This window comes from Cervus canadensis, chromosome 13 (assembly GCF_019320065.1).
Source record: "Cervus canadensis isolate Bull #8, Minnesota chromosome 13, ASM1932006v1, whole genome shotgun sequence".
Lineage (NCBI taxonomy): Eukaryota > Metazoa > Chordata > Mammalia > Artiodactyla > Cervidae > Cervus > Cervus canadensis.
The window spans coordinates 18,790,468-18,815,387 of record NC_057398.1 but is presented as its reverse complement, the minus strand read 5'-3'; the positions used below and the strand labels follow the sequence as shown (position 1 = coordinate 18,815,387).

Below are 24,920 nucleotides of genomic sequence, written 5' to 3'. Positions count from 1 at the left end.
AAGCAAGATTGAAAATATGTATGTATGATATTATTTATAAAATATTGTAAAACATTATACAAACCAAGCAGTATATATATTTTTGCAGTTAACTACAAATATTTGTAGAAGAATTTTAAAAGGCTATATACTGTGGAAGTGTATATACCATGATAGTGGTTACCTTTATGGGGTGGGGTAGGGGATTGCAGACTGGTGTTATCTGTAATATTTTAGTTCTTTGTAAAATTTAAGACTAAGAGGAAATATGACAGAATTATAACAGGTGTTAATTTTGGATTTTGGAAATTAGATGTTTATTGTGCACTTGTCTGCATTTTCAGGAAGTTTCAAAATTTCTCAAACATGATTTAAAGAAATTATAATAAGTTATTCATATCTTTATTATGCTTACTTTATTGATGAGAAAACAGATTACAAGAAATTTATGATAAAAAGGATAATCATTAAATTTTAATGATTATTATGATTATTAATGGTGAAGTGTGTCATCTTTTGCTCACTGTTAGCAACAGAAACGGAGAAGGCAATGGCAACCCACTCCTGTATTCTTGCCTGGAAAATCCCATGGACAGAGGAGCCTGGTGGGCTGCAGTCCACAGGGTCGCTAATAGTCGGACACGACTGAGCGACTTCACCTTCACTTTTCACTTTCATGCATTGGAGAAGGAAATGACAACCCACTCCGGTGTTCTTGCCTGGAGAATCCCAGGGACGGCAGAGCCTGGTGGGCTGCCATCTATGGGGTCGCACAGAGTCGGACACAACTAAAGCGACTTAGCAGCAGCAGCAGCAACAGAAAATAATATCCTTTGTGGAGACTGTTTGATACAATGTTGTCTTAAGTGTTTTCTGTTGGCATTTTATGTGGAGAAAATTCTTTTCTGAAAGCAATTTTAAAAACTGTTCTAAGGGCCATAAAATGATTCATTCTGTTTGACTTGTTTGTCCTACTTTTTGGAATCTCTCCTAAAGAACTAACCTGTAGTATGAAACAATTATAGGCATTAAAGCATTATTTGGGATGGAGTTTACAATAGAATAATGGTTATATTAATTACTTTACATGATATGCAGTTATTAAATAACTAACGATTGAAAAGCACTATGGAAAAATGTGAAAGGTATGTTAAGTTTTAAAAGGGGATGTGAGATTATCAGTCTGTTGTGGTTATAATTAAATTAAGGAATCATGTTAAATTATTTTACAGTGATAGAGATCTTTCCTCCTTCACTACTAAAAAATTTTTCAGTGTTATTTTATCTTGAAATTCTTTATGTATGTAGTTTTGTGTATGTAATGATTGTATTTTCTTTTTAAAATATTAGTTTGAATTTGTCCCCTCCAAATTTTAAACCCTCTCCTAAATCTTTAAACCTTAGGCAGAAATTAAACGTCTTCAAGAAGCCAATAAGGCAGCTCGGAAGGAGAGACAACTGATTCTTAAACAGCAGGAGGAGATAGAAAGGATCCGACAGACCACCATAAAACTGCAGGAGAAGTTGAAGTCTGCAGGGGAGAATAAATTGGTAAACTACGTGAAATTCTTGTTTGCTTTCTGCCTCATGTTGCTTGCTAACACCTAACTCTGCCTCCTTACATGATGGATGTGTGTTCATCCCAACACTATGATATAGTAATGCGCCAGGATAAAGTTGTATGTACGTGCCTTTATATAAAATGAGAGTTCTAATTTTATTTTCCCCATGGATTATTCTTTTGAATGGGACACATGAGTCATATATTAGTTTCAAAATGTTTTCCATTTATAAACTCAGTTGGGAAAAAGAGCTTTGCTTTTTGCTAACCAATCCAAATATATTCTTCAGAATTAATGGGAGGAATTAATTTTTTTGCTCTTTATGTGATACCTCTTTCAGCTGTCTAATGTCCTATATAATGATACAGGGCTAAAGGAGATATTCAGACAAAAACAAAATTGGACTTATTCTGAAATATTGTAAAGTGTCAGTATAGTGTTGGAAGATTCAGACTGTATAGAAATATAGTTAAATAATACTTTAATATTCACTGCTTTGATTTTTAAAATACACTTTAAAGTTTGAAGCAATGTCAAATTTATAGAAAGTTTCAAACACAAAGAGCTTTGATTTTTCTGAGCAAGAGTTATGTTGCTAACAAATTAATATTGACACATTACTACCATTTAATCTGCAAACACTATTCAAGTTTCTCCAGTTGTCACAATAGTGTTCCTTATATCAAAAGGTAAGTTCAGAAGCACGTATTGTATTTAGTTTTCATATATCTTTAGTCTCTTTCAGTCTGGAAAGGTTCCTTGACTCGCATGACCTTCACATTTTGGAAGATTACACACCAGATACTTTGTAGAATGGTCCTCAAGTTGGGTTTGTCTGATGCTTCCTCATAATTAGATTCAGTTTATGCATCTTTAGCAGGAATATCACAGATATGATGCTGTGTTCTTCTCTGCATTCAATCAGGTGGTACCTGATTTCGATATATCTCATTACTGATGTGTGTGCATGCATGTTCAGTCGCTCTCTTTGTGACCCCATGTACTGTAGCCTGCCAGGCTTCTTTGCCCATGGAATTTTCCAGGCAAGAATACTGGAATGGGTTGATGTTGACTCAATCACAAAGAGAAAGAGGGTAACTATTACAGTGAAGGTGACATCTACCATACTTAACTGTATAGTTACCCTCTTTCCCTTTGTGATTAATAAGTACTTTGCATGATGGTATTTTGAGACTACATTGATTCCTGTTCTTCATCAAAGTTAAATTGATTCTTTTATTTATGTCAGTATGGACTCACGGATTCCTATTTTACTCAGCATTAAAATCTGTTACTATCATCATTTGTTTTGATACTCACCTTTTCTTAAGTTGAGCCATTAGGAGCCCCTCAGGCAGGTTTCTGTGTCCTTTTGACATGTACTCTTCAGTCTTTGAGCACTTTCATATTTTCTGAAACAAGATGTTTCAGTCATTTTTTACTTTTCCTGCCTCAACCTTGGTTTCAGCTGTTTCTCCAAAGAGGATACTTATTTAGAAATCAAGATCTGGTGCTAGGCATGCTCATTGCTATTCAGGTTTTGTTCCTCCTAAGCAACAAATCTAGGGACTGTGTTAGGACATATATATACATTTTACTTGTGTGATATAATTTTGTCCTTTAATACCTTAATTTCTGCTATTTTACAAATACTGTTTAGAAGATAAATTAATTTTGAGATGACAGTGTTTAAATCAGTTTGAGATCTTAAATTCCAGTATAACACTTTACCCCCTTGTTTGCAGGAATCTCATAGTGATGATGATACAAAGGATAATAAAGCAGCCAGTCCTGCCCCAACTGACTTGGAGACCCGCAGTCCTTCCCCTATTTCAATCTCCAGCAGTGAAACAAGCAGCATTATGCAGAAACTGAAGAAAATGAGAAGCCGCATGGATGAAAAGTAATTCATTTTTAAAAATATCTCGTTTACACTGAAAGTAGTAGCAACAAATAATATTTTTAATGTACTTCATTAGATTAGATTGATACAACATAATATTTTATGGCTTCAGTTGCATTTTAGTAGATTAAGTCATCCTGGAAGTCAGTTAACTATAGACCATATTTATAAGGCAAATTTTCTCTATTTTAAATGTAGCCAAGTTTCTTATTTTAAAACTAAAGTAGTATTTGCAGATATACCCATGATAATGTTTTCTCCTTGCTTTTATTAAAAGTTATGAGTAAGTGTGAAATTTTTATCTTTTCTGAAATCTGAGGACATGTCCACTAACTTGGGAAAACAATTCAGTGGTACAGCTTGAGATCTTATCCTGTGACTCTGACAACTCTCAGGCTTACTCAAGTAGAAGAGTGAACTCTTAAACTTGTGAGTGATTCTGAGTTGCTCAGTTAAAACCATAAAGTCTGAAATTCTCCTGGGATGTTGAATGATTTGGCTATCCACCATTCTTCTAAAATATTTCTAAGTATTATTTTTTAAAGACTCTTGGAGAAAGCTATTACTACTTGGATATAGCTCAGTCGTATGCCAGCTTTGACCATACCAATGATATTTACCTGACAGTTTACTTTTTTGCATGTACATTTAATTAAATATATTTATAAAGTAGCTGCTTGTAGACTATTTTCTACCTTCTTTAAATATGGAAGAGAGGTCCTTTAAAATTTTTGTTGATTGCTATTTTATGTTAGCAGTTTGAACCACAGATTGAACTTAAATTGTACCTTGATATTCTTTGGCAGTATACTACCCTTCACCAAATTTAATGATGTTCTATGTTTATATGTGATATTAGCTTATGATTTAGGTTCTGAACAGTCAAGCAGTTCCTAAGTCAAATCTTACTTACTGTAAGTACACTGTTGTACACTGGCACTTCATTGCTTAATTGAAATTGCCTTTTAGTAACAAAATTGGCATTTCACAACTTAAAAATACCTAAATTGATTATGAAAATAAGTTTAAAAAATAAACACAAATTTTTAAAATAAAAAGTATAAGGGAGTGAAAACTGAATATTTACAAATGTTATAAGAATGCCTTTTCTGAGATTTCCATGGGCTAGACCAATTAAGACATATCCAAGTAGGAATTCTTGCTTCCTTTCCTGAAAAACTTTCCAATAGCCTATGTGGGCATACTGTATTGCTCCAGGGATCTTTAATTCAGAATAATCTATCTCATAAATTTTCATAACTGATTAAACATTTTCTATCTGCCTCTTAAATGCCTTTGGATCATAAGTGTTGGAGGAAGAAAAGCTTCATGGGAAATTTCTTCATTGATTTCTTGCTTGTCTATACCAGTGAAATCTTCATTGCTGGTCTCTATGAATAATATTCTAATAATTTTAATCACATCTGTGGAAGGAACTGCTTATTCTGCTTGTAAGATTAGTCAGTTTATATGGTGTTTATTTCCAATTTTGTTAAAGTTTTAAAAACCCTAAATAACAAAAGTTGAATATATTGACTTTGTTCTAAGTTGTGTTATTTTCTCAGAGCCCCAAATATTAAACACCTAGAATTTTTTGCAACATTGCTCTCCCTTCTTTTGTCAACTACTGCAATAACTTTTTGAGAAATTTGTCAGAGAGAATAGGCCTTGAAGCATTCAGTGACTTCTTGATTTATTGTTTGAAATAATACTTATGTGTTTATGGAAGGGATGGGGTAAAGACAGCAAAGAAATTAGCTTTAATGTTTGGAAGATGATCCTGAAATTTGAGGATGAAGAGGTGTATTTTTCAAAACTAGCAATGCATTAAAAAGGGAGGTTATTGTTATGCAATTTTTAAAAAAATCTCTAGAACAATGTATAGTTGATCCTTGAACAGTGAGGGACAGAGGTATTAGGAATGTTGACCATTCACATGGTTGAAAATTCACCTATAACTTCTATGATCAGTTCAGTTCAGTTGCTCAGTCATGTCCCAACTCTTTGTAACCCCATGGACTGCAGCATGCCAGGCCTCCCTGTCTGTCACCACCTCCTGTCGCTTGCTCAGACTCATGTCCATCGTATCAGTGATGCCATTCAACCATCTCATCCTCCTCTGTTGTCCCCTTCTCCTCCTGCCTTCAATCTTTCCCAGCATCAGGGTCTTTAACAGTGAGTCAGCTCTTCACATCAAGTGGCCAAAGTACTAGAGTTTCAGCTTCAGCATTAGTCCTTCCAATGAATATTCAAAACTGATTTCCTTTAGGATTGACTGGTTTGATCTCCTTTCAATCCAAGGGACTCTCAAGAGTCTTCTCCAACATCAGTTTAAAAGCAGCAATTCTTCGGCGCTCAGCTTTCTTTATGGTCCAACTCTGACATCCATACGTGACTACTGGAAAAACCATAGCTTTGACTATACACACCTTTGTCAGCAAAGTAATGTCTCTGCTTTTTAATATTTGTGATTCCTCCATATACGTGGTTCCTCTGTATCTGCAGTTGAACATCTTCGGATTCAGCCAACCACAGTCATACAGTACTACAATATTTATTGAAAAAAAAATCCACATGTAAGTGGACCTATGGAGTTCAAACCCCTACTGTAATGTGAAAACTAATTTTTGAATACTATTCAGATTACCAAAGCTTTAGAGTTCGATCTCTTTCAACAATGTTGGGATGTCAGCTCAATAAATAGAATGAGTTAATTTGGTAGTCATTTGCTACAGTAAATAACTAATAACAAAATCATTTACGCCTTTGCTACTAAGCACTATTTTTTGTTTTGTAGATTGGAAAAGGCAGTCTTCTAAGAGATTACTATTTTATTAATATAAAATACCTGTCAGAAAATAGTCAACCTTCTCAATAAGTTAAGATAACTTTGGGTGGAACTTTTTCATTATGTATTACTGCTTATTGTTAACTCTTTGAACTTTGATTCTGTGATAAATATTTTTTCTGAAATGTTGAAACTATTCTTGGCTACAATTAAACTTTTCCTTCATTAATGTTTCCCTGAAACAATAACACCTTTGTTAAAATTTCTAATCTGTGGCTTTTCTTGACCTTTTTAACACGTTGACATTTTAGAAATAATTTCCATTTCTCAATATAGTGAAAAGCAAAAGAAATTTAAACTATGGGAAAAGTTAGTTACAATGAAAATATCAGTATGTTTGCAAAAGCCACACTGTCTTGCCCTCAGTTTTTTTATAATTATTGGTAAATGAAATCTGAGTTTTGTTTACTGCAGTGAGGGGTATTATTTACAGTATAAAGTTGTGAAACAGATACTCGTGGGGAAAAACCATGCAGTGACTTCCTGTTAAGTTGACATTCTGTTTTAGGAAAATTAATTACTGAGCAAATGAAACACTGAAAGAATGATGTTATCTTCCTCATTAAGTGTTAAAATAGGACATAGTGTACTTTTTCTTTCATTTGTTAACAGCAGCTTGTTCTTTATTTATTAATTGTATACTTATTCTCTCAGCAATTATTTACTGAGAATTGTGTGAATATAGTAGGTTCTGAGGAACGTGAAGATGAATCAAACATAAACCCTGCTCTTGAAAAGCTTACTGTCTAGGTGGAAAAAAGAATAAATATCCGATTCCATTAGTAAAGTATATAAGTCTAATGCTAAGGAAACTCAGAAGAAGAAATTTTTACTGAAAAGAGTAAAAGTATCACAGAGCTTTTCTTGATGAGTGTTCAAAATTAAATACTTCGGATTTACACTATTCCATTAAAGAAGATATTTGAATTAAAAATTTAAACAATGTATTAAATATCATTGCCTAAATTAGATATACAGTTTTCTTAGAGAAAGTTTTAGACTAAGTGTAGTGGATGGATAAATCCTGATGGTCTAGTAATATGCTCTTTTTTCCCTTTACTTCCTAGATTAGGGATAATGCACCTGTATTATTTCATTTATTTAAATACAGTAGATGCAGATTATTAAACAATTCAATAGATTTTTCTGTAGGAAGAATAGACTGTGTTTTCTTTTATGTCAATACTATCCATATGCTCATTTATCTTTTGAATATCATTAGAAATGAAAGAATTGATTCATTTTAAAATTAAGAGCACTGTTTCATTTTTACTTGTAACAATATAGAATTAAAGAATTGTTTAGATCCAGAAAAAAAAAATAAGATGTTAGGTTTTGTATTTTGTTTAATATCTTTCAGAATCAGATGACTTTAGAACTGAAAGTTTTATTTAAAATTTAGATCATAATTCTGCTCTTTCAAATTGTAACAGTTTTAGAATCTATTGGAATACAATGCACTATTCGCTCAGTGGGAAAAAAGGGTTCTCATGTCACATGGTCTGGCAATGTGTTGAGGTATGTATTTTTCAAATAGTGTGAGAAGGTACTTAAATGAAGAAAGAATCATAAAATGTTGAAACTAGGGAATTTTAGGGAAGTCATCTATTACATTCTCTTGGTTCTACAGGATGAAATTGAGGCCAATAGAGATTGAGTGCCTTGCCCTGGGTCACACAGGTAGCATAATGGCAGAGCTCGAACAGGAACCCTGCCCTGTGGACTTCAGCCAGCTATAGTGAAAATTAAGTTAGCATATCTGTTTTCAATTTTGTGACTTTTGTTTTTAACTTAAAGTTGTCTTGGTAGAAATTGACCTTCTAAATAGTATTTGTTGAAGTTGGGAAAGGGCTCAGTGGCTGATTACTAAGGTTCAATAGCTGCATGCCTAAAGTTTAGAGTCTAACATTTTGACTTTCTTTTGAATTTCTTAGGCTTAAGCATTATAGGAACATTATTTCCATACTAGATTAAATCTGTCATGTATCTCATCCTCATCCAGTGTTCTGTAACCACCAGAGGCCTTGTTGAGGAATGCCTTGACAACAGCCATAAGGTGTATCAGTGGCATTTTCTATGAGTAGGCATTTGTGTCTCCATCATTCATACTTTTGTTTATTTCTTACTTGTGCAGCATCTTGAAGGACTTTTAACTCTAGTGTGAAGTATTAACTGCTTTTATCTCAATTTTAGTCAACTTTTGGAGGACCCTCTTGAATTCTAGAATATATGTATATTAAGTAAGGAACATGTTTGTGGGAAGAAATTCCAACTTTAAACTTTTCTTAACACTATCTCTTATACTGCTTTCTTTTTTTAGCATTTCTTTTGTTGTTCATTTCTACCCTAGAGCTTTTGAATATGCTTTAATCTTTGTAAATGAGAAGGAAATGATTAGTATTTGTTCTAAGAGAGAAAGTTATTATCCTCTATATTGAATTGGACAAAAACATTTAATATGTATTTTTTTTTACAGTTTATTTCACATGTTCCAATATTCTACTTCTTCTACTAGGTCATGCATGCATTTAGCTGTTATATACTTAAGAGGGTGGGTGATATTTGAATGTTATGAATAGAATTTTTGAATCTTTTTTGAAGTACATTTGTTTTTGCATAATATTTTGATAATTGGCATCAAACTAAGTTTATTATACATTCATAAAGAGGGGCAAGGAAGAGTGCAGTGTTTTATTGAAAGTTGGTAAAATTGTTTTTCCTTGCACTTCAGTGCAGAAAATCAAGGCAATCCAGAAACAATAGAGAGAAAGAAGGGGGGGAGAGAGAGAAAGTGAATATTAAGTTGTATGTGGGGAAACAGACTTGAAATCATCTATACATGTAGTTATCTAAAGATATACATGTAGTCAAGATTCTGCATACTTTTAAAATTCCAAATGAGTGACTGGATTCATACCTAGATTTTCTCACTTCTGTGACTTACTGATATATTATTCCTTGCTCTTCCAAGGCAATAAGTGTTGGCCTTAATCTACAAGTTACTGTGTGCATGTGAGCAGGAGCATGCTCTGTCAAAGAGAATTAACCTTTTTAAACCTATTACTAGACTTATGTATCCTTTCATATACAATGATCTACTTAAAATTTTTTTTAAAAGAGATCGAAACTAGTGCTTTTTTACTACTTTTATAAGTTTAACATATGGAATTTCTTATTACTTTTAACCTTATGATTGATTGAACTGTCCACAGCATGATTTTTTTTTTTTCTTTTAAACTACTGGTAGTATTTATTGGAACTAGTTTAGTTTATTATATCTTTTTTGGGGTGGGGAAGCCACACCATGCGGCTTGCAGGATCTTAGTTCACTGACCAGGGATCGAACCTGGGCCATTTCTGTGAAGCAGTGAAAGTGCCGTGTCCTAATCACTGGATTCCCAGGGAATTCCTACTTAGTTTATTCTTAACTATGCACCCTAATATAGAATGGGTATTATATTCCAGTATTATTGTTTAAATGGGCCTTTGTTAAATATAAAGCAAGATAGCTCCAGTAGGTTCAGTTAGCAGTAAGTTTTATGTTGTAGATGTAAACAAGATATCTTAACTATAAATTGATTTTCTAAACTATATTACTATTTTCAAGCTAGATTATGATGGTGAGTTAAGTAAGGCAAATGTAGTGCTTTTTAAATTTAAATTCAAGTTTAAAATATATGATAAGACACAGATATAAAAATTACTTGTTTAAGATTACGTATGTGTATAGAATTGCTGATATGCTAGGTTCATGGCCATAATTGTTGTACTCTGTGTTAAAGCTTATGAGAAAAAGTTATTTAGCTTCACACTCCTCATTACTTTACTCACAAATAAATTTACCTGAAAGTATAGATGATGGTTAAGCAGCATCTGAGAAGAAAGACACGTATATTCAGAAATCATTGGTAAGATCTATAAAAGCAAATGTTTTATATGTCACACAAAGTATAACACTTGCTTTAACCAAGTGGCTTATAATGTTACTCAGGAAGCATATTTAAAGTTCTGTGCTCGGCTCTTATGCTTTCCCTTCCTCATTCTTTCTACCTCTTGATCTCTTGGTTTTAAAATCTTCCTCCTTATTTTGTAGACACTGCTCTCCTGTTCACTACTTCTTCTCTGTCTTTACGTCTCATCACTGGGCCTCTCTCAGTGTCTGTTTTCCCAACCTTCATCCCAAATTCCAGCTGTATATCTACAACCAGTTGGTCAGGTAACTTTGCACCTTTTTCAGTGCACTCTTTGATAGAGCATGCTCTGTTCTTTTTGCTTGTTTTTATTGCCTTTTTTTTTTCTTTCTTTTTTCTAACAGCCTAGGGGCCTCTTGTCAAGTGTCCCACAGATTTTACCTTTTCATTCCCACAGTTATTTGACATGCTGATTGTCCAGAAAGTAGAGGGACAGCTCCTGCGCTTTTTGCTAAGTGTGTGCTGGGTGTGTGAGTGCACTTTTGTTGGTTCGCTGCCACTACGGACCTAACACTCGTAATATGAGCAGCCCACCTTTGTTTAGCTGTGGCATCTACGTTTGAGGAGAGCTTAATAGAAGCTCTTTAACTTCTCAAGTAACTTTTCCTAAATCAATACTATACTGTAACCCTTGGGAGCCAAGATCTGTTAGGCTATCTAATTTCAGAGATTGGGTTAAATTGAGAAGTTTGAGGATTTGGTGCATCCTTTTTTTTAACTCAAATAAATAAATAGTTATGTTTTATGCGTAAGGCATCTGACTGTGGTGCTCATTGTTTCTCTCCATGAAAAACAGATATAGATTTCACTTGACATGGCATCTCCCAGGTAATGCTTCACTATACCTGAAGCAAAACCAGACTGAATTTGAAATAAAGGTCAAAAAGGGACAAGAATATGTTTTTTGTTTGCTTGCTTGCTTGGGATTTTGGGGGTTTTTGTTGTTGTTGTTTTGGTCTTTGTTGTTTTGAGTTTGTGTGTTTTTTGGTCTGAGCCTTCAGAATAAATTCTTTATACCTTCTGTTATGAAAAAAGAACCACCTATGAAGAATGAATATATAAGTACTATCAGTCATGGTTGGCTGAATATTCTGAAAAAATTTTTTTCTGAATTTACCACTGTTTTTCCTTTGCTAATCTTCCAAACAGTTAACTACAAGTAGAACAGAAATTCTCTCATTTCCTGAGTAAGATCACTTACAAAGCTTCTGTTCTCTCAAAAACTATTTTCAGAGAAATATTATGAATGTCCTGTTATTATGCAGTTTGTTGATAGTATAGTGAATAATAAACCTCTTTAAGTGATTTCTGCCTATAGATTTGTTTTCTCACTATTCTTCATGATGTGACCATAGGTTTCTGACAAAACGAGAGCAAAAGCTAATGCAGCGGCGACAGCATGCAGAAGAGCTATTAGAGTGGAAGCGACGTTTAGATGCAGAGGAAGCAGAAATTCGTCAAATGGAAAAACAAGCTTTGGCTGCCTGGGACAAAGAATTGATAAAACCTAAAACTCCTAAGAAAGAGCTGGAGGACCAGAGAACCGAACAGAAAGGTAATAAATACTAACTGTCCAGACTGCATTCTAAAGCCTGACATAAATGAAAGATTTACTTCATTATCTTAAAAAAAATGAATGATGAAGGGTGAAGAAGGTGATACAACTATAAATGCTTCAGAATTGGAAATATAAGAGAATATTGTAAATACTTTTATGCTAATATATGTGAAAACTTAGAGAACAAATGGGTAAATTCCATGAAATGGAAATAAGTTATTCTGGGACCAAGTAGGGTTTAACACATACTAAAATTGATAATGTAGTGAAAGATTAAAGGAGAAAAAGTACATATATCTCAAAAATTCAGAAAAAATCACAATAAAATCCAAAAAAGCATTTGTAATAAAACAAATCTCAAATCAAATTAGCAATACAAGGAAAATTTCTTTACCCAATATAGGGTATTTATTAACAAAAACAAAAAACCAAACCTGCAACAGACTTCATACTTCAATGATAAAACTTAGAAAGTTTTCCCTTTGAGTTTGGAGATCACAGTTGCTTATATTCACTTGTAGAGTGAAAGGAAGAAGCATAACTCTCATTATTGCAGATGAGAAGGCAGTGCACATAGGAAATCCAGCATTTACATGTCAGTTATTAGAATTAATAAGGGATAAAAAGTTGCTGGATGTACAGTCCATTAAAAAAACTCAATTGCATGTCTACAGATAAGCAGAAATTGGTTAGAAAAATCTAATTTTTTAAAGAGATGCCATTTATAAATTTAAAAAGTATACAAGATCTTTATGGAGAAAACTTTAGAATTTTCTTAGGAGACATTAGAGAAGACCAAAATAAATAGAACTTTTCCATATTAATGACAGATTCAGTATCATAAAGATGTTAATTCTCTATGAATTTATTGATAGATTCAAGACAGTTTAAATCAGAAGGCTAGCAAGATTTCTTTGCAAGGTTTGACAGGTTCCTTTTAAAAGTTATATGAAAAAGCAAAGGACTAAAAAACAATGCAAGAACTTAAGGAGCAGTCAAACCTTGCAAAGAAATCTTGCTAGGCTTCTGATTTTTGTTAACAGAGATAGACAAATAGACTGTTAAGCAAATAGCCCAGAGAAAGACCTGTGAGTATATGAAAGTTGATTTCTGACACAGATAACTCAGGAGACTAGTGAAGAAAGGAGTGAATCTCTAATAAATTTTGTGAAAGGTGAAAATAAAGTTGGGTCCCTACCTGGCAATATGAAAAGATCTATCTCAAGTGGGGGAGAAGAGTGTAAATGTGAAATTTAAGCTGTAAAACTTCTAGAAGACAATATAAAAGGATATCTTTATGACATCAAGGGGATGGAAAGATTTCTTTCGTGTGTTATATAAGATAAAAATCATAAAAGGAAAGATAGATAAATTCGACTTTAGTAAAGTGTTTATTAATACACCATAAAGTAAAACAAAATGTTTGCAGCACATACAGCAGACAAAGGAATAGTATCAAAAATATATAAACAACTCCTGTGAATCAATAATAAATGACAACCACATTAAAAAAATAGGCAAAAGAGCAAATGGTTCACAAATAAGAAACTCTATAAACAGTCAATAAACATGAAAAGATGTTCAGCATCATTAGTAATCAGAGCATAAAACCTTAAAGAAATACCATTGCATGCCAATGTTCATTTCTTAGGGCTGCCCTAACAAACTCCCACAAATTTGGTGGGGTTTTTTGTTATTGTTCTCTCACTTCCGGAGGCCAGAAGTACAAAATCAGGGTGTTGGCAGTACTGTGTGCTCCCTCTAAAGGGTCCAGGACGCAGTTCTTTCTTTTGTCTTCCAGCCTCTGGTGGTATGCTACAGGCATTCCTTGCATCTGCTTTTAACTCAGTCTCACGTAGTCTTCTCCTCCGTGTCTGTCTTTCTCCTCTTCTGTCTCATAAGGAAACTTCTCATTGAATTTAGGGTCTACCCAGATAATCCCAGATGATCTTATCGTGAGATCCTTAATTTCATTACATCTGCAATCCAAATAAGATTGTATTCACAGCTTTTGGGGATTGAGACATGGACATATCTTTTGGGGAGCCATCATTCACCCCATTGAAAACACCCATCAAACCTGTTGGTTTATAGGTGGAACAAAGAACTGCTGGTGTAAGTGTTAATTGTTAAACCTACTTTGAAAAACAGGTTGAAAAGTGAGACATTAAAAATCATCAATAAAATAATAAAAATAATAGGGCCAGGTATGTATGCCCTGTAATTCAGCAATTCCATTGCCAAGTATAAATCCTAAACTATGGTCCATGGTCTCTGAGATCCTTTCAGAAGGTCTGAATAATACTGACATGTTGTTTTGCCTTTTTTACTGTGTTAGCATTATGCTGATAGTATAAGAATAATGGTGGGTAAAATTGGTGATGCATTAATATGAATCAAGGCAGTAGAGCCAAAGCACATAGTGCTTGTCCTGCTGTTCACGACCCTGTACTCACAGTAGAAACATGCCATTCTTACATTTTATGTAATTTAAAATATTTATGTAATTAATTTAAATATTAATTATTGAATCTCAACTTTGTGTACATATCTTTTTAATATTCTGTGTGACCAAATAGGAAGTATTCATAAAGCACTTGTGTTTGCCAAAGCATGATGTTTATCTTGAAGAAAAGCTAGTTATTTGATTCGCAAGCTGAACTAGCCATTTTTTTCATGTGGTACCATTTTTACTTAAATGACCAACAAACTATGGTTAGTCAGTCTTGAGCTTTTATAAGCATTTTTCAGAAATAAATGAAGCAGCTCTGACTTTTCAAGAAAAACAACTGATAGTGTTCATTGTTGATAATAAAATTAAAACTTTAAGTGAAAATTAGGGCTTTTAGCAATGCTGTTTCCCCTGTTGTGAGCTTGACTGCTTTCCAGACTTTTCTGGTATGAGTGATGATATCAGTCAAAGTCATCTTTTCATATTGTGTGAAAAATGTGTGAATCTTTGAAAAAATCTTCCTAATAACTCAGTGAACCAATATTTTCCATATGACCAGTGAGGATTAGAAAATCATGTATGGGTAAAAGATCCTATTAAGGTGAAAGATCAGACTGTGGATTTTAATGTAACAGATTATGAAAAGTTAACTGATAATGGTGTAAGATTTCACATTTCAGCTAACATTTAAGAAACTACTAATTGTCCACTTTTGGTGTGGCATTAAAAAAAGATATCCAGTCACCTGTAAATACTGTTAAAATACTCTTCACTTTTCTTATTGTGTATCATTTATGTGTAGCCAGATTTTCTGCATACACTTTAGCCAAATCAACATATAACCACAGATTGCATACAGAAGTAAATATCAGAATCCACCTGTTAAGCTAACCATTAAAGATTTTATTTTACTGTGTCAATAAAACAGTTTCTCTCCTTTCAACTAAATTTCATTTTTTTAAAATAAAGTACTGTGTTGAATTTTAGAAAATGTAATTTATGTTAACACATAAAGGTTTATTACTCTTTTTTAATAAATTAAAATTTTTTATGCGTTTTAATTTCTATTATGGTAAATACTGATAGATATAACTGTGTATATAACCACATAAATGAAAGCTTTTGGGGGTCTTCATTACTTTTTCAGAGTGTAAAGTGGTCCTGAGACCAAAGTGTTCGGGAACTGCTGCCTTATAGCATTGTTTTTCAAGTCGTGGTTTGTCCCATTAGAGATACATGAAATCTATTTAGTGGATTATAGTCAGCATTGTTTAAAATTGAAATAGAATAGAAAATATCATTATGTCATACATACTAAGGATAAATATTATGATAAAGGTAAAAAAATCTTAAAACTACTGCTGTAGAGAACTTTGACATAGATAATAAATTGATATAAATAAAGCTATCCATAAATACTGATATTATAGAGATATACATATAGATATATATTTATCTGTACTAGGAGATATATATGACATTGTTCATAACAGCAGTATTTGAAATAGCAGGGGGAAAAAAGGAAACCACCCACATTAATAGGAAAATGGATTAATAAATTGGGGTATATTTACATATTATATCATGCTCAGTAAAGATGAAAAAATTATGGTATGCAAGTCAACATATAAGAATCTCAAATCACAGAAGACTACAAGCAGTTTGATTTCTTTTATAGAAAATCAAAAGCAAACAAAACTAAATGATATATTGTTTAGCTGTACATACCAAGTGATGCATAAAACTAATGATGCAGTAAGTACAGTTCATCTGTAGTGTTCCTTTTAATCCTTAACAATTTTTATTTAATTTCTTCAGCAAAGGCTTACTTCTGTGTCAGTTTCCACATCCTCATTCTGTAGCCTCAAATTCTGCTAGAATTGTCCATCTTGAAATTTAAGAGGACCTAGTAAACAGATTCAGAGAAGGCAATGGCACCCCACTCCAGTACTTTTGCCTGGAAAATCCCATGGACGGAGGAGCCTGGTAGGCTGCAGTTCATGGGGTCTCGAAGAATCGGACATGACTGAGCGACTTCACTTTCACTTTTCACTTTTATGCATTGGAGAAGGAAATGGCAGCACACTCCAGTGTTCTTGCCTGGGGAATCCCAGGGATGGGGTCGCACAGAGTCGGACACGACTGAAGTGACTTAGCAGCAGCAGCAGCAGTAAACAGATTCAATTTCTCAGGTTTCATCATTGACTGTAATAGAAGTAGAAAACATTTCCAACTATGGCTAGAGGGCAAATCAAGGCTAGTTGTTGGTATTCAAGCCTCCATCTGTCAAGAACTATTGGCCTATATGATCATGGAAAGTGTTACTGGGTAAATGTGATAAAGACAATTTTAATTTCACCAAATATTGCTTAAGAGGAGTGTAGTTAATGAGCTAAATGACATAAGTAAAAGAAAAATTAAGAGAAAGAATTGTGTGTACCCATTAGGGTACATTGTTGGAATAACTGAAGTTTACTGAGACCAAGCAGAAAAGTAACTTTCTGAAGACCATGTAGTGGTTCATAAAATTTTGAGTTGACTGGAGAGCCAGCTCTACACTGAGCTTCTAGGAGAAGTTTTAAAACCACATCAGAGAACTGGCTTGATGAGAAGACTGCTTCAGCAGTTACTCACCAGAGCACTAAGGAAAACTGTTTTTGTCATTCCCCATTCATGCCACTTCTGCACCAGGGACTCCACTTTGCAACCTCTGAAAGATCCACTGTCACTGCCAAAAGCCACCTAAAGTAGAGTCCACATGGAGCCTTCTTTTTTAGGTTATTCACTTTTGTAATCAACTCTTCTACCGGGACACCTAGTTTCAATGCCCAAGTTCCAGTGCCCAGCAAGGAAGCTGCAAATTGGCTTTTCTGGGTTCTATCTTGGGTGACAAGGAACTCATGTGGCAGGAAATCATCAAATAATCGATGAGGGATTAAAAGTAAGCTTGGGCTCCAAGAAATCTGACAAATGTCCATTATTAAGGAGTTTAAGCCATGTATCTTTTTTTTTTTTGTCATACATTGATATGAATCAGCCATAGATTTACACGTATTCCCCATCCTGATCCCCCCTCCCACCTCCCTCTCCACCCGATTCCTCTGGGTCTTCCCAGTGCACCAGGCCGGAGCACTTGTCTCCTGCATCCCACCTGGGCTGGTGATCTGTTTCACCATAGATAGTATACATGCTGTTCTTTTGAAATATCCCACCCTCACATTCTCCCACAGAGTTCAAAAGTCTGTTCTGTATTTGTGTCTCTTTTTCTGTTTTGCATATAGGGTTATCGTTACCATCTTTCTAAATTCCATATATATGTGTTAGTATGCTGTAATGTTCTTTATCTTTCTAGCTTACTTCACTCTGTATAAGGGGCTCCAGTTTCATCCATCTCATTAGGACTGATTCAAATGAATTCTTTTTAACTGCTGAGTAATATTCCATGGTGTATATGTACCACAGCTTCCTTATCCATTCATCTGCTGATGGGCATCTAGGTTGCTTCCATGTCCTGGCTATTATAAACAGTGCTGCGATGAACATTGGGGTGCACGTGTCTCTTTCAGATCTGGTTTCCTCAGTGTGTATGCCCAGAAGTGGGATTGCTGGGTCATATGGCAGTTCTATTTCCAGTTTTTTAAGAAATCTCCACACTGTTTTCCATAGCGGCTGTACTAGTTTGCATTCCAACCAACAGTGTAAGAGGGTTCCCTTTTCTCCACACCCTCTCCAGCATTTATTGCATGTAGACTTTTGGATAGCAGCCATCCTGACTGGCGTGTAATGGTACCTCATTGTGGTTTTGATTTGCATTTCTCTAATAATGAGTGATGTTGAGCATCTTTTCATGTGTTTGTTAGCCATCTGTATGTCTTCTTTGGAGAAATGTCTATTTAGTTCTTTGGCCCATTTTTTTGATTGGGTCATTTATTTTTCTGGAATTGAGCTGCAGGAGTTGCTTGTATATTTTTGAGATTAATCCTTTGTCTGTTGCTTCGTTTGCTATTATTTTCTCCCAATCTGAGGGCTGTCTTTTCACCTTGCTTATAGTTTCCTTTGTTGTGCCAAAGCTTTTAAGTTTCATTAGGTCCCATTTGTTTATTTTTGCTTTTATTTCCAATATTCTGGGAGGTGGGTCATAGAGGATCTTGCTGTGATTTATGTCGGAGAGTGTTTTGCCTATGTTCTCCTCTAGGAGTTTTATAGTTTCTGGTCTTACATTTAGATCTTTAATCCATTTTGAGTTTATTTTTGTGTATGGTGTTAGAAAGTGTTCTAGTTTCATTCTTTTACAAGTGGTTGACCAGTTTTCCCAGCAGCACTTGTTAAAGAGGTTGTCTTTTTTCCATTGTATATCCTTGCCTCCTTTGTCAAAGATAAGGTGTCCATAGGTTCGTGGATTTATCTCTGGGCTTTCTATTCTGTTCCATTGATCTATATTTCTGTCTTTGTGCCGGTACCATACTGTCTTGATGACTGTGGCTTTGTAGTAGAGTCTGAAGTCAGGCAGGTTGATTCCTCCAGTTCCATTCTTCTTTCTCAAGATTACTTTGGCTATTCGAGGTTTTTTGTATTTCCATACAAATTGTGAAATTATTTGTTCTAGTTCTATGAAAAATACCGTTGGTAACTTGATAGGGATTGCATTGAATCTATAGATTGCTTTAGGTAGAATAGCCATTTTGACAATATTGATTCTTCCAATCCCTGAACACGGTATGTTTCTCCATCTGTTTGTGTCTTCTTTGATTTCTTTCATCAGTGTTGTATAGTTTTCTATGTATAGGTCTTTTGTTTCTTTAGGTAGATATACTCCTAAGTATTTTATTCTTTTTGTTGCAATGGTGAATGGTATTGTTTCTTTAATTTCTCTTTCTGTTTTTTCATTGTTAGTATATAGGAATGCAAGGGATTTCTGTGTGTTAATTTTATATCTATCTTTATTTTATAAAATATTATTCAGGGAAGAACTCTTGAGATTTTTTTCCAAAGCCTGATTTTTTTAATGGCTGTTGAGCACTTGAAATTTAGCTGATAGAACTGAGAAATTGAACTTAATTGCTATTTAAGTGGCAACATGAGGCTGATGGCTACAATATTGGACGACACCTACAGATTAAACATTTCATAAAGTTTTGGTGTTTTTCTGCTATAGTCCATATTTCTTTGAAAGCGTCAAAATGTTGCTAGACTTCTATTGAAATGTAACTCTTCAAAAGTCAGGGATACAGTGAAATACATACTCAGATCTATTAGGAAAGCTATTCTCAAAAAAATTGTTGACAAGGATTTGGAGAAATTGGAACCCATGTGCAATGCTGACGGGAATGTAAAATAGTTGTAACTATTATGAAAATAGTATATCAGTGCCTCAAAAATTTTAAAGTAGAATTATTCTATGACCTAGAAATTCCACTTCTGGGTTTATATACATATATACCAAAAAGAATTGAAACCAAGTTTTCAAAGAAGTATTTGTACACCCAGGTTTATAACAGCATTATTCACAATATCCAAAAGATGAAAAACCCAACTTTCTATCAACAGATAAATAGATAAACAAAATATGGTATATACAGGTGGTGGAATATTATTTAACCTTAAAAGGAAGGAAATTCTGACACATGTTCTAACATGGATGAGCCTTGAAGACATTATGTTGAGTGAAATAAGCCAGTCATGAAAGGGCAATATGGTATGATTCCACTTATGTGAGGTACCTGATTACAAATTCATAGAGACATAGATTGGTAAGATGCTAGGGGTTGAGGAGAGAAGAGAATGGGGAGTTATTATTTAATAAGTGCGTCAGTTTGGAAAGGTGAAAAAGTTCTAGAGGTGGATGTGATGGTGTCACACAATCTTGACTGATGATCACACAATGTTACGAATGTACTTAATACCACTGAACTGTATACTTAAAAGTGATTCCAGATGGTATTTTTTGCTGCACTGTGTGGCTTGTGGGAACTTAGTTACCCAACCAGGGATTGAACCCAGCCCCTCAGCCGTGCAAGCGCTGAGTCCTAACCACTGGACCACCAGGGAATCCCCGCTTTTTTTTTAACCACAGTTTTGAAAAATACATTTTTAAAATTTCAGGGTATATAGGAAAAGGTTTAAAAAGACACAGCATCCATCATACGTGACTGCCATTGGTTTACCTTTGAAGTGTGGAAATTGGGCAGCTGAAAGGGGTTGGAGAGGAGCATGTGAACAAATCACTTTATATCCTTCCATACTATTTGAAGCCTCTTTTTAAACTACATTCTTGTACTTACTTTTATAATTTCAAAAATAAGGGAAAGGGCAAAACGAAGACTTCCAAAATGAAGTCTTCTATTTATAAAGACATTAGACTGGAGAAGCTTCTTCAGTGGTTCTCAGGAGGTGGTGGTGTAGGTGACACTCATTTTATTCTTTATACAGCTTCCATACTGTTCGAATTTTTAAAATCAGTGTATGTTACTGATTGAATAAAAATAAAATATGTTGGGTATAAAGCAGAAGTATAGAGAAGTCTTCTATTCCCTACTGCCTAAAAAGTAAATCATTTTTAAGCCATTTTAAATTTTACCCACATTCTGTCTTTGAGTAGGTGAATATCCCTGAGGATTTTTATAATTCCTTAATTATTTATTCAACCATTCTGATTATACTACCCATTCACAATGTAAAAATATATCTTTTAAACTTTTTAACTGAAATACTTTTAAATGTTAGGTCAACCTTGTTAATTAAAGTAAAACATTCTTTGAGATATAGGTATTTCTTTTGTTGGGCTTCCCAGATGGCTCAGTGGTAAAGGATTTGACTGCCAGTAGGAGATACGGGTTTGATCCCCGGGTCAGGAAGATCCCCTGAAGAAGGAAATGGCAACCCATTCCAGTATTCTTGCCTGGGAAATCCCATGGACAGACGAGCCTGGCAGACTACAGTCCAAGGGGTCGCAAGGAGTCTGACACCACTGAGCACATGTGATAATAATAGTAACTGACATCAAATTTTATCAGTATTGACCCAAAGTATAACTTAATCCTTGTGGGGCATTATATCCATGGTGACAGAATGAAAGCAGTGTACATCCTTAAGATTATACAAGTGTAATGTCAAGAATTTTCTGTTTACTGTCAGAGGTGTTCTTAGAGCCGAGGCCACAGTGGACGGGAAATTCCAGAGGCAAGACAGCGCTACCAATTCTGAAAGTGCCGAGTAGAGTTCACGGCACCTCCATCGGCGCGCGGTTCATTCATCTGTGCTGCTGCGCAGCGTTCAGTTCATAAATGTACCATGGTTTACTCATTCTGCTTAGTCTTTTACTATTATCACAGTACTGTCTCCTGCCGCATGTGTACAACATTTCTCTAGGACATATTCCTAGAAGTAGAATCTCTAGATCATAAAATGTTTTTACATCTTTACCAAATACTCCCAAATTGCTTTCCAAAGTGATGGGACTGATTTCCATGTGTTTCCATTTTCCCAAACAAATATATGAGTTGTAACTGCATATTTACAGACACTCAGGTTATCTATCATTATCATTGCTGACTATATGTTACAGATAATGTCTTTCAGTTTGCATCAGCCAAAATTCTTAGACTTAAGGATGTTACAGTAAATGTGATTCATTAAGTGATGGGATTAAAAAACATATCTAAATGCATCTAGTGAAATCATGCTAAAAACAAATGTAAAGTTTAGCAGGTAAACACTTCCCTTGGCCATGATTGTATACTTTTTCTTGTTTTCACCTTCTCTTCTAGAAATAGTGAGTGAAACAGAATCTCCAGTACCTTCCTATTCTCATCTACACAGTGAAAGCTCTATTCCAGAAGAATTGGGCAGCCCTGCTGTTGAGTATATACCTTCTGAATCCATAGTTCAGGAGCATCCTGGGAGTCCAGATCATAGTATACTTACTGAAGACATGGTTTTTTCACAAGAACTGGAATCTTCTACCTCGCCTAGTAAACATGTAAGTTAATATATATTTATATCTTAAAGGTTCTTTACAAAAAAACCTATCTGAAAGGTATATTATTAACTGTTATATTCTTGCTATTAAGGAAGCATTAACTATCACCCATACCTGTAACATACAGTAAATGACATATGAGTAGAAATAAAGCTTTTCATTGACTCCTAAAAATTTATAAATATATGAATTTTAGCTTTAGTGACATTTATAAAATTATATGCTATGAAGTTTTTAATAAACAGAGATAGGAACTTCTAAAGTCTTTAATAAAGATAATGTGTGGGGCAAGTTCTTATTCAAGTCTGCGATTTGTCACATAATAGAAACAATAAGACCTTAAACCATATCAGTGTGCCTTTTCTATCATTTAGTTAATGACTGTTCTATACTTCTTAATCAAAGTAGTGGTTTCATCTCTTTAAGGCAGATATGAAATGGATATGGATTCTAAATTAGAATAATAATCACTTCAGAATAAAGAGGTTTTTCACATTGCCCTTAATTCTATACTTTAGTAAAAAACTGTCTGGTAAAAACTTAAGCTAGAAATTTAGCTTTTTCTAAGCTTAATTTTATAATGTGTATGAAGGGTTAGCATAATAATATTAAATACTGTAAGTGAACAAAAACATTTTTAAAAGCCACTGTTTAAAAAAAGAATCCACCTAAGTTCAAAATGGACCATATAAGAAAATCAAAGCTAGTGTGTCTTAAAGTCACTTTTGTAATAAAAAATAGTATTTACTGGGTGTTGGTCAAGTGCCAGGTAGTATGCTGCATGCCTTATGTAGATTATCCTCACAGCAATTCTTTAGATAATGTTTTAAGCCCCACTCTGAAGCCTAGCAGACTAAGTAATTTGTCCACCATCACAGGGATAGGAAGTAATTTTGTAACAGTTAGGAATCACATCAGGCTTATTCACTTCCTCTTGATACCAGAGTAGAAATTACTCCCTTTGTAATAAATAATCTAGTGTGGGCAGTCTTATTATGCTCTTATTTTCTTCCTTCCCCACTTTCCTATCTTCTTTTCTTCCATTAAGATAGTACCTATTTAGTATTAAATTGTTTTCAGTTTTATTGACATATAATTGACATTTAGCACTGTGAGTTTAAAGGGTGTACATCTTGAATTTAAAGTGTATAGCATGATGACTTGACATACATATATTGTGAAATGATTACTACAATAAGTTTAGTGGATATCCGTCATCTTGTATAGTTACAAAAACATTTTTTTCCTTGTGATGAGAACTTTTAGGATCTACTCTTTTAGCAACTTTCAAACATACCATGCAGCAGTATTAAATATAGTCATCATGTTGTACATTATATCCCCAGTACTTATATATCTTGTAACTGGAAACTGATACCTTTTGACCAGCTTCAGCCAGTTCCCCACCCGCTACTCCCCACCCCTGGTGACCACAAATCTGATCTCTTTTTCTATAAGTTGGAGTTTTTTTGGATTCCACATATAAGTGAAATCATACAATATTTGTCTTTCTCTGTCTTACTTTCTTCACTTAGTACAGTGCCCTCAAGATCAGTTCATGTTGTCTCAAATGACAGGATTTCCTTTTTTTTTTTAAATGACTGAATAGGATTTGTGTGTGTGTGTGTGTATGTCACCTTTTCTTTATTCATTCATCTGTTGATGAAGAACTACCAATGATCCAGCAAATCCACTTGTGGATATGTATCAGAAGGAAGTAAAATCACTATGTGGAAGAGATATCTGTACACCCATATTTAGTATTTTTAAAGTTAAAACAAATAAAGGGGTAAATATCACTGATTCAGTAGCCACTCATAGTTTATCGTAAACATCTTTACAAGTATACTTTTTAATAACTTTTTTCCATATATTTTAAAACGTTGAAATCTGTGTAATTGCAAACTTTTTTTTACTTTTTATTTCATGAAGTTATTTAAAACTCTTTGTAAATATTATCTTTAACTGGTTAGTATCTTAAATTTTAAATGGAATTTGATAATTGTATCACAGAACAGTTCTTATTTGATTTCTGTTTAAACAGTCACCTCCCAAGAGCTGCATGTCTGTGTCAAAGCAAGAGTCTAGCAAAGGAAGTCATAGGACTGGAGGACAAGGTCGTCTGCCCATCAAGTCCCATCAACACTGTTATAGTTGGTCAGATGAGTCATTATCTATGACACAGTCAGGTAAGAGTAACAAGGAAGGAGTTAGTTTTCTTTGTAGTATGTTTGAATTCCTCTTTAATAAGCTTTGTCTATCTATGTGACTTGTAAAATGTTATTCTGTTTCTTTGTAAAGGTTTTTTCCTTGCCAAAATTGAATTACATAATTCTTTGCTTTCCCTTGGTAATTTATATCCCTCAGTACACAAACCAGGATAAATTGTTATGTTCTTAGACATTAGTTGAATTTTTTGTGTGTGACAGGTGCTGCTTATGTGTTCCCATAGTGCTCTGCACTTTAACTTGTTATACCAGACAGCACATAAATTCAATCAAACATGTTAATTTAATCAACACATTAATTCAACCTAGTGGCGGGTCTCCTCTACTAGAATTTATATTCCTGCAGAGGAGAGTCTTATGTTTTGTTAACAATTATAAAACCAGACCCTAGCAGGTACTTTGTTTTGCACATAGTAGGTACTGTGTTTCTTGAATGATTTA

The 24,920-nt window shown here is 34.1% G+C and overlaps 1 protein-coding gene across 4 annotated transcripts in view; it reads left to right on the top strand.

Annotated features, from left to right (window-relative positions):
* The window catches only part of CEP350 (centrosomal protein 350), a 155,555-nt gene that overhangs the window by 101,484 nt on the left and 29,151 nt on the right, over window positions 1-24,920 (top strand). For 3 of the 4 annotated variants that reach the window (XM_043484574.1, XM_043484575.1, XM_043484573.1), the window contains 6 exons: window positions 1,384-1,530; window positions 3,287-3,444; window positions 10,386-10,508; window positions 11,619-11,818; window positions 22,040-22,251; window positions 24,296-24,440. In XM_043484574.1, the coding sequence (XP_043340509.1) occupies window positions 1,384-1,530; window positions 3,287-3,444; window positions 10,386-10,508; window positions 11,619-11,818; window positions 22,040-22,251; window positions 24,296-24,440 (985 nt within the window). The remainder of the gene's footprint in view (window positions 1-1,383; window positions 1,531-3,286; window positions 3,445-10,385; window positions 10,509-11,618; window positions 11,819-22,039; window positions 22,252-24,295; window positions 24,441-24,920) is intronic. The other variant, XM_043484576.1, reaches the window with a different exon arrangement.